Source organism: Corvus moneduloides, chromosome 27, assembly GCF_009650955.1.
Source record: "Corvus moneduloides isolate bCorMon1 chromosome 27, bCorMon1.pri, whole genome shotgun sequence".
NCBI lineage: Eukaryota > Metazoa > Chordata > Aves > Passeriformes > Corvidae > Corvus > Corvus moneduloides.
This window is the reverse complement of record NC_045502.1, coordinates 779,608-790,183: the sequence shown is the minus strand read 5'-3', so window position 1 is coordinate 790,183 and position 10,576 is coordinate 779,608. Positions and strand designations below refer to the sequence as shown.

Here is a 10,576-nt window from a genome sequence, read left to right as displayed (position 1 = left end):
CTACTGATCTTGTAGAAGTTCACACATGCAGGTGATAGAAGGACACGTTGCCCGTGTTTGCTTTGTGCCAGGACTCTGCCCTGCTCCCGCAGATCTCTGACAGACAGAGAGTGCAGGCACCGCTCTGCACTGCAGTGTGGCACCTGAGAATTTATAGGGAGACTTTACCTATTTATGAGTGATTGCAGTGGGTTATTTATTGGGTTTAAGGCACAGCTTTCCCTGCAGCTTGTTCAGAGGCCCTGGTGCGGTTAGGGAAGGATGGGGGGAAAGGTGAGGAGGGCAGATCTCTGCCACGGGGCCACCCGCAGAAATGAGACGATAAAAGCAAATGTCGGATTATCTCCCTAATGCTGGATTATCACTCCTAACAAGGTGAATGGCTTGTCTTGGCAAATGGCTTCATAAGAATTGTGGATAGTTTTGAAAGGGTCTGTGTGGTCACACTTCAACCGTTGGCTGCTGCAGTTGATGTCAGCAGAGCAAATGTGACACCTCTCCCGAATTCCTCCGACGTGCCATGAGCCACAGGCTCTGATTGCAGAGTGGCTCGGGGGAAAGGTCTGTCAGGGGTGTCAGTCACTCACAGGGTGAGGAATAAAGCAATATCACAGCCCACGGTGCAGGCTGCTATCTGGAGACTGCATAACTCTACAATAAACTACACAGCTGAGCACTTAGAGCCACGATACCCCTGCAAGAGGAGCTGTAAATTGGACTAGACCATACTCCAGGACTCCACTGAAATCACCACAGTGAGGGAGCAGCTCTGCAAGCAAGGGGGTAACTGTGCCATGTGGAATTTACAAGTACCCATGGGAGGAAAAAAAAAATCAGCAACCTCATTCTCTGTGCCACACAACTCAACAGAGAGATGCCAAGTAGGATCAGTACAAGGTTTTATCCGAGTGGGATTACACACAAGCACAAAAAATAAAACATTCTGTATTCTACATTATATTACAAAGGCAGGCAGTCAATAAATAGATCAATAAATTATGGGAAGCACAGAAGAGTGTGTGAAAATAGGTGAAATTGGGCTTAGTTGGTGCGTGATAAAGTCTTTAGTGTTCATTCCCATGAAGTGTTGGAGTGATTCTTCCAAAGACCCTTATCACTTCCAGGGAAGATAACTTTCCCTTAAAAGTGTAAAACAGATGCAGGGACAGTACAGTAGGCTCTGGTACAGGCTAAAAGAGTCAACATCACTTACACTTTCCCAAGAATCTGACAAATTTGCAGCTTAGTATAAATAAAGTGACGGGTCTATTGTTTCTCAGCTCCGACACCTCCTTATCACCACGATTTGTTGCAGAAGAGTGGTGGAAACATGGCATGTGACCCCATCTCTAGAGTCTGGGGGGAGGAATATCCCTATGAATCGACAATTCAGCACTTACAGAAAGGGAAGAGCCTCGTGTCCTACTGGCACCAAGGGCTCTGCTGCTCTGCCTGGCACTGCTGGGGCCTTTGAGTCGGACTGTGCAGCTGCATCTCGTGGAATTTACTGACTGGGAAGGGGGACTGGTTCTTAGCTGGTATAAATTTCAAGGACAATTTTAGCTGGTACAATTCCAAGGGTTCAGGAAATTTATTGCACTTCCTTCTGCCACCTAAAGCTCTGGCCCTCGAGAGCCAACCCACGGCTGCTGCAGCAAAGGCAGCGCTGCCTCAGAGTGATTTGGTAATAAACCTGCACAGGGGGAATTTCTTGCCTTGGCCCATGCCTGGCACTGCTCCTGGACCATTTGCTTTCCTAAGAAAGATGGGAAAAGGAATGGTGCCCTTCTGCTCCAGATGCCAAATCATCCCTGCCAGTTACCTTTAACTGAAACAGGGCAAGAGTGAAGAAAGTATTAAAAAAAAAGGAAAAAACATCTTATTTGTGCCTTAGTGATTCAGGAGCTTGAGAATTATCAGGACTTAAGATCTACAGAGATAAATGAAGAAAAAAATGAGCATGTAAAGACCTTTATACAGATTGTACAGAACTGAATAGTCTAGGTGTGGTTGCCCATCACTCACGTATCTTTAACAGCTCTGGAAAGCCCCGGAGATGCCAATCAACATTGATAAAGTACAAAAATATGCCTTTATTTCTGGGAATTTGGATGTGCCCTTTTGGCACCAAGAGCCCTCCCAAACAATCCAGTGATCAGCTCCATGCCCTGACAGGAGGAGAGACTCGGTCGCAATCTGGACAGCAAAGAGCAGCGAGAAGGAAGCAATGGAACAAAATATACAATCCCTACACGACGTGCCCATTCCCCGTGACAGGAAACATACAATTATCTGTACAGGCCTCATTAAATAACCTCATTAAATAGCAAATCCCAAATGTACAAATTTACAGACTGAATCATTAAATACTCCCCCTGTGCCCTCCCCGTGCGTGCGTTCCCTCCTACTATCTGCAGCCACACTCTGACACCACCATGCCCTCGTACTTGAACTTGTAGGTGACCACCCCTGCATCCAAGTAGAGGATAGAGATGGGGTCGAGTTTGGTGGGCACGCAGCAGGCCTTGGAGGCTTTCTGGGGGTTCTTCAGGTGAACCAAAGTCTTGACTATGGCGTGTTTGGTTGGTGTGACGTGCTCTGTCAAGGGGTAGGCGCACACCCCGTGGCACTCGTAAGCTTCGTAGCCCGCCGGGGCGATGATCCAGGAGTCCCAGCCAATCTCCTTGAAGTCGATGTAGAGCGGAGTCTTTTTGCAGTAGTTGCCCTTTGCGTTCCTCCGGATCCGGGCGGTGGAGTCGTAGATGATGTTGGAGCGCATCTGGAGCAGCGCCTCCTCCCCAGGCTGGTCGTGGAAATTGCCAACCTCCAGGTTCTCCAGGTCCAGCAGCTGCTCGTGGTCTATCATTTCGTTCAGCTCTTCCTTCTCCTCCTTTTTGTCATTGCTTTGGTCGTCAGAGTACACAACCAACAGCGGCACGTGCTTGGCCTCGGAGTTGATGTCGATATCGAGTTTCCCTTCCCCGTTCTGCTCCTCCCCTTCCCTGCTCTCGATGTGAACTTCCAGCCGGTGCGTGGTCAGCCCTGCCCTGCGCCAGCGCCGGATGGCCTCGGTCACCTCGAAGCTTTCCCACTCGCTGCTCGTGCCGTAGATGTGCCTGGAGGCCAGGGCCACCGTCTTCCTCTCTTCCCCGGCCTCCACGTGGACGTTTTCCAGCACTTCGAAAATGGTGACCTTCCGGTCAAGCCCTTCGTAGAGCCTCTGGTCACGCTCCACCAAGGTGTAGAGCCTCAGCTCCGCCATGGTGATTTCCTCGTGGTGAGGGATGGAAACGTTGAACAGGAGCGGGTATTTCCGAGTCCCTGTAACGCCAACAGGGTGGGAATCCACGTCTGGAAAGGACAAAAATCAAATGTTTTAGAAGAGTCAGGACATCCAGGAGCACATGCACTGAAGGTCGTCCAGCCTGCTCTGCATTGCTGGGTTTCACCTGGACAGCTCCAGGAAAGCGTTTTTTCAGCACTTCCGAAAACTGTACTTGGAAAAAGGGCCGAGGTTATTTTAGATGTGTAAGGACAACAAGATCCCAGACATGCTACAGACCTGGATTTAGTGATCCTCCTTCTGTCCCTGGGCTTTCCAGGGACTTCCTGCCAACTGGAAGGTTTACGTATTAAAAACGTGTTGTTTAATATTGACATAAAAATCCCTTCTAGGTCGCTGCACAGCAACTGTTTAATAAACAAGGAAAAACATTCATTGGTGCAGGAGAGGAAGGGCAGAAGGATGTGGAGCTGGAGCGAACATGAAATGGGCAAATACAAGAAATGTGGGTGCTTTCATGTTCCTGTGCTAGCAGGAATTCCCTGCTGCTCCAGCTTCCCTCAGACATGGAAAGGGCCAAGCACTAAGGGAGGAAAAGCTGCTTTGGAAGATGAAAGGCTCCCGGTGAGGAAGAGCAGGTGGCACCAGGGTGACCTGGCAGCCACAGGCCCTGTGGGCTTTGGGTGAGCCACCAGCTGCACTCAGCCAGGCACCCTGGGCACCTTTTGTCAATAGAACAGCTGAGGAGGACAATGTTTGGTGTCAGCTGTCCTGGCTGCACTCTTGGTTTCTGCACAGCAACATTCATTTCCTCCCACAGTGCAGGATCTGCTCACAAGGGTGCATTTGCTGCCTCCTTGCAACCCAGAAGGCAGATTAGGACACAGAGGCTGTAACTATAATTAATGCAAAGGCAAACTCTTTGTGACCTATTACTCCCTTCACCTCTGACTTCCCCGAGTTTTCCATGTTTGTAGAAAAATGACACTGCTAAAGCCGCAGGGACTGGCCACGCTCCACCAGAGCACTTAGGCAAGCCATGAACTTCAGCTCGTGACTTGTCCTGTTCAGCTGCAGTTTGGAGGCTTTGAGGCACCTGCCTTTTTCTTTTCTTTTTTTTTTTTCATTTTGCATTTTCATCTCTTCACAAATGAAAAAAATGAGGGGTGGTTCTGCTTCCATTTCCCTGCCTGTTAAAGGTGGGAGCGGAACCTGCTCTGCACAGAGCCAGGGTAGGAGCAGACTGTGAGCTAAATGTGATCCAAGCTGAGCTATAATCTCCACACTGGGAGGAATCTCCGGAGTTTCCTAGACCTTACCATGCTAAAACAAGGCTCCAGTGCTTGCACACCATGCCAGGGTGGAGAAATGCCCCCCGACCATATGGCAGATGAGCACAAGGGATTCACCAGCAGGCAGGGGAAGGCCACTCCGTGTGTGAGAAGCCGGGTGAGTGTTAGAAGGGCACGAAGGATGTGCCTTTGCACCTCTCAGACAGCCAGGATGTGACTCTGCTCTTCAGCTACACAGTCCATAGGGTGCCAGATCTCCTGCTGCTCCCAGTACACCCCTGGGAGCGCTGGGAAGGGAGATTTGGAGTCCGTAGGAAAAGAAAAATTTCCCTTTATTTCAAGTATTAAGCACTGATTACAGCCCCATTTACAACCAAACTGTTCTGGTCCATGGGTTAAAACAAAGAGCTAATTCCAGCCATGCCACCTGTTACATTTCTATAATAAAGGATTTAATGGATAATAATGAAACTGGGATTACTGCCAGTTTTCAGCAGGCAGGTGGACAAAACAGTTCCATGGTCTGTTTCTCCTGTCCTGATCATTGCAAGGAATTAATTTCTCGACCAAAAGAGCTCTTTAGCATGAAATGGATGATTCTTAATTTTCCAGACTTTGATGACACACGAAAAACATGAATTACACGGTCCTTTAACTGCACACGTTTGTGAAGCTGTGTTCCCCTCAGCAGTCCCGCTTTGCCTCTTGCTGGTTTGGATTGGAAGAGGTGAGAGAAAATCTGAAATGGCAGAAATTTAAGGCGAGTTTTCCCCATTTGACACAGAACTTCTGCAACGGGCACAGGAGGACAGCACAGAGCTGCCAACACCACCTGGCAAAGGTCAGTCTGTGCCACTTTGGTGCTTCAAACCTGAATTTTTGCAGGCAGAATGATTTCAGATTTGCATCACTACACCATAGGATATTTTATTCTTTACCATACTGTACTTGGCAATCTTTATCCCATTATTTCTTTTTCAAATAGCTCAAAATGAGAACAACACCTCCCCCGTGAGTGCCTTCACTCCTGCTGCTGGGCAGAGACAGGCACGGCAGGGTGAGCAGCTGGTCACCACTGCCTGCAACTGGTTTGCCACCAACCCTCCAGTAAATTTCTCCACACAGGAGAAAAGGTTGTGTAAAGAAGCTTTAAGCCACAAAGCAGAGTCTCCTCATACCAGAAACCCACTGATGGTAAAGGGTGCCTGGGCCTGGCAGGAGATGGGAGCAGAACAGAGCTTTGGGATTCTCTCCTGGCATCTCTCTGCCCTGCAAAACTCAAATGACTTCCACTCAGCCTCTCCTCACAGCTCATCGCTTTGAGACTGTAAATGTGAAAGAAAAAACAAGAATGTCTTTAACTTCATTAATTAAGTGAACAGAGGATGAGCAAGGTCCCATGGCAGCTTGAACAGCCACGTGTGCCCCTGGGTAATTAAACATGAATCAAAGCACTTGCATTTGCCTCATGGAGCAAGGGATACTTGGAATTGTTTAGTTGAAAAACGTTTTTAGCATAAAACATGTGTTGGTGTAAAAAGGTATTGGCAAATGACTGAGTATGAGTGCTGAAGCATTGTCTTGTCCTCGTTGAACTGAGGGGAGTGTGGAAGGAAAAGCCGAGAGAGAAATGGCACAAGAGCATTTGCTCAGTTGGTTGGAGCAGGGTGTTAATAATGCCAAGGCTGTGGGTTTGATCCCTGTGTGAGCCATTCACTTGGGAGTGTGATTTGATGATCCTTGTGGGTCCCCTTCAACTCAGAACATTCTTGATTCTGTGCTAATTGGGCTTCTTCAGGTTTTGTTTGTTTGTTTTATTAGGATATAGTCTAGTCCTCCAAAGTAAAACCTAAGGGTTATCCAAAATTCCTCTTCACTTATTTCTGTGTATTTTCTGGACTGTGCTCCGATGTCAAAGGTAGAAAACGTCACAAATGCCACGGGATCAATAGTGAGAAGGCATTAATAGAATGCTGCACTTGGTTAAGCTCATAATTTAAAAATATTGCACTTGAATATTGTATTCGGAAATACACTTAGAACAGCCTGTAAAGATAAGCCTTGTCTTAATTTAAAATATTACTTAAGGTATCCATTAAAAAAAATCAATCAGCTGATTACACATGGTGTGTGTCACTATGGGGATAAAGAAATTGATGCACCGAAGTTATGCTTGGTGCTGCCCCAACGTTAAAGACACATCTTTCCCCAAAACCCTACAGTCTCCAGAGCAAAGGACAAGGACTCTGTCTCACCAGAGGTGGGGTCTGGGCAGCCCTGCTGCAGCTGCTGGTTTCCAAGGCCATCCTCACCAGAAGGCCTTTTCCCCAGCGCAGTTCATGCTCTGTACCTGGCCAAGACATTTATCACTGGCTCTACAGATGCTCCTTCCTGCCCACTTCTCCCAGGGATGTACAGCTCTTACCTTCATTTTTGAAGCTCCTGATGATATTTGCAGAAGGCATCGATGTCCTGTCCGTGGCAAACCTGTTGTACAGCTCTAGCATGTACTCTGGCGGGTCCACCTTGGCTGACTCATGCAGGGGGATGTCAGAGAGGTTCAACGTCTTCAAAAACTCATTTTTCATGTTCTGGAGCAGCGTGTTGAAATCAACCCCATCTTGCTCAGAGAGGATCTCATCAAAAAGAGGCACATCTTCCTCCAGGGAAGAGTGCTCCAAGCTCAGGATGGGACTGCAGGCTGCAAGGTGAACCAGGAGGGAGAGGACAGCCCAGAGCTGGAGGACAACAGAATCCATGGCTTTGCCCGCGCCTCCAACCGTGCTCAATGAGCTCTGGCTCTCGTGTGGGCTCGGTGGTGGTTTTATCCGCTGGGTTGTGCGCGGCTTGTGTCACAGAGGGATGACAAGTTTGGAAGCTCTTGTCTTGAAACTTGTGATCCGTCCTGTCTGTCTGCCCCTTCCCCCTCCCCAAAACCAGGTCTCGGTAATTGGATCTGACTCGCTCTCCTCTATGGCCGCCTTGCCTCCCTTATCTCAGGCAGTGGAAGCTGCTCACCAGATTTGTTGCTATCTCGCCATCCCCTCTCCCTTAATGAGCGTTTTGTAAACATTCTGCGCGGGACTCTCAGAGATAGGACGAGTTTCTCCTCAGAGAGGAGCTGCCCTTCCTTTCTCCCTCCCGGTAGCTGACTTTGCCTGCCGTGCGTGAACTGTTTCCATCCGCGCGGATTTCAGGCGAACGCGTAAATTCCGTAGAGCCCCTCTCCAAATACACCCATTTCACACTAAGGGCAAACAACAGCTCCCTCTGCCCTTTGCAGAACTATTTCAGAGTCAGGTCTTTACGTTAAAATTTAAAAGGAATTTCTTTGGGAAAAATTCCATTCTTCTGTACTTGTCCAGAGAAGAGCTCTTGGTGCTACCACAGCGCAGAGTCACCAGGCCCTGGATGCAGAAGAGCCAGGATGAGCAAAGAGAGTGACACCTCCAAGGAGCAGGGAGTTGGACTTTGTGACCCTCCTGGGTCACTTCCAGCTTGAGGTATTCCATGATTCCATGACTGGAGTATTTGCAAGTGGTTCAGAAAATCTTTATTTCCTTCATCTTTCATATGTGACTGGTAAATCACAGTTATGCTTGGTTTAGTCACAGCACTGCTGAATAAAAAATTATCAAAAATGCACAAAGGCCAGCAGGTGACTCTGATTTCAGGTTCACATCAATTCAAACAGCTCAGGGACACAGTGTGGAGAATATAGAAATGACTTTGCAAAACCATGTGCTAAAATTAATGGCGCTTTTTGCGTAAGTGTGCAAATTTCAACAAACTGTGAGCAGTGTGCAGGCAAAAATCAGTCTGGTTCATAGATAACATTGTCCACTTCAATCTCCCTGTTCTCCACAGACTTTCCCAAGTGCTCTTGTTTTGACAGCCTGGCCAGAGCTCAGCGCCTGTCCCCGAGGGGTTCAGCACTCAAGATAAAGAGGCATTTCTGCTCATGCTGCAGAGCTTTTCCTTGCAAGCACTAAGAACCTTACCCAAGGACTAAACCACGGACCTGCTGGGTTTCCTGGACTCTGCTTTTTGTCTAAGCACATCCATTGATTTGCTGCCCCATCTCTGCAATTTTCTTCCTTCGTCATTTGCCCAAATCTATCACTGCCACAAACGGCCACAGCAATTAGAACCATGCTCAAGTCATGCCTGTTTTAAATTCATCCTCCAGGCTTTTAGCCAAAAATCAGTATCTTTGTGAAAATCACGTGCAGTGTGGCTGCCATGGAGCCAGACACTGACATGGCATTTTAACCCCATTTCATTCAACTTTCCTTCTTCTGAACGTGGGAAACCTGATGCTAGAGGAGAAGTGTGTTATCGAGGTCCCTGTTATTGCTACACCACATTAGAAGTAGATATTTGAGCTTAGCAAGATTGATTTAGACCTCACTGTGGAGTTCATGGCTATCTGTAAATCCTCTGGAGCCTTATCAAAGGCTGATCTCTGGATATTGTGGCTTTCCAGAGCTGAGCACAGAAATCTTGGAGCAGTTCAGGCCACTTCTGTTAATTAAGAGAAAAGTGCAATCTTCTTTTTGTTGATGATTCATCACCACATTAAGGTCTTTACTTCCATAGGAAGTGAGATCAACATTAAAAATCCCGGGAACTGGCTTAGCCTTAACTCTTCGATGCAGCACATCAGCGACTCCTATAAAGGAAAGTCTTTGGGGTTGCTTGTCACAGCCACTGATGCAGGACATTCATCACGAGGGTGATAATGCCTGCAGAGGGTTTGCTTGTTTAATGCTTCAATATTCATTTCAAAAATGCACTGATTTCATTTATATATATATATATATGCAGATATTATTCAATTACAGAGATAAGCACATTGTAGGAGCTGCTGCTTGCTGCACTGGGATCTGTGGAACTCCTTTCAAAGGGATTGGGGTTTTCTGTGAGGTTCAGAGCTGATGGTTTTGAATTTAAAAGGATTTCTTCAGCATTTGTGTCATTCTTGAGTTTTGTAGTTGAGTCTCCTCTCTCACTCTGAACACACCGAGTATTTCGGGGTCTGCAGCTGGCCCTTGATCAGACACTGAGTGAAATTCTCTGTTACTCTGTTGATGCAGATGAGTAGTTCCAGAGCCAGAGGAGCTTTTCTAGGTTTGCTCCCCTTTCCTATGAACTAAAGGTCAGCCTGTTGTGCAGCTCTGGATCCCTGGGTGCCAACACTGAACAGCATCATTTCAGCTGCTCTGGGGGTGGTGGGAGCAGCACTGAGGCTGGGCTGGGACCTCCCTGAGCCCTGCTCAGTCCAGACAGGTTTGTTGAATCTGTCATCTCCCAGGCTGCAGATTTTACTACGTAAAGCAGAAAGCAGTTGTGAACACAGGGGTCTGACATCCATTTCCTAGCCCACAAGTGTCATCTTGCCTCAGTGGCTCATTAGGAACACAATTCCTGCATTTCCGCTCTGGTTTTGATAAGTCCTTGAACAATGGCAGAGTGCAGGGGTTGTACACAAACCAGCTTGTGCTGAGTTTCCTGACTTATTCCATGTAGACCCCGCTGGGGATTTGCCAGATGAGGAATACCCAGAGAGCACATCTGACATAAAAGCAGCTTCCTGTTTCCTTAGGCTGCAGGCTGATGATTTTACCACACTGATAATTATTTTTTCTGAGTTGAATTGTGTAACAGAAAGGTTTTATTTCGTGTCACTGAAATGGTTTGTCCTTTTTCCCCCCACACGCACTGCAATTTACACACACAATAAGTATCCTAGAAAGGAATTGCTTTCAAAAAATCAATGCTAATTAGATGACCTAAGATAGCTGGAGAGGGAGCATCAATAAACAGCACAGTTAACCGTGATTCAGTCTGTAGCATGAGCAGTGAGCCCATCCCATCAGCAGTAGGGGGGTCATTGGGCAGGCTGGGTTACACAAAGATCCTGGAAAGGTCTCTTGGCCCCCACTCTGAGGGAGCTGCTGTTCATCTCCAGTTCATTTGCAGCTGTTGTGGGGACACGTGG

At 47.6% G+C, this 10,576-nt stretch overlaps 1 protein-coding gene across 1 annotated transcript; it reads right to left on the bottom strand.

Annotated features, from left to right (window-relative positions):
• Positions 1-882: 882 nt before the first annotated feature.
• BMP10 (bone morphogenetic protein 10) lies at positions 883-7,439 on the bottom strand. Its single transcript, XM_032092095.1, has 2 exons — positions 7,001-7,439; positions 883-3,351 (listed from the first exon to the last, which is right to left on the bottom strand). Exons 1-2 carry the CDS (start codon positions 7,332-7,334, stop codon positions 2,408-2,410), a joined length of 1,278 nt encoding a protein of 425 aa, XP_031947986.1. The 5' UTR covers positions 7,335-7,439; the 3' UTR covers positions 883-2,407.
• Between the last annotated feature and the right edge of the window lie 3,137 nt (positions 7,440-10,576).

What these genes read in the sequence shown, in the direction of transcription:
- BMP10 (XM_032092095.1), bottom strand. Translation starts at nt 7,334, where the DNA reads ATGGATTCTGTTGTCCTCCAGCTCTGGGCTGTCCTCTCCCTCCTGGTT. An exon ending in CAGGAGCTTCAAAAATGAAG is followed by an intron (nt 3,352 to 7,000) that starts GTAAGAGCTGTA and finishes TGTCCTTTCCAG; the next exon opens with ACGTGGATTCCCACCCTGTT.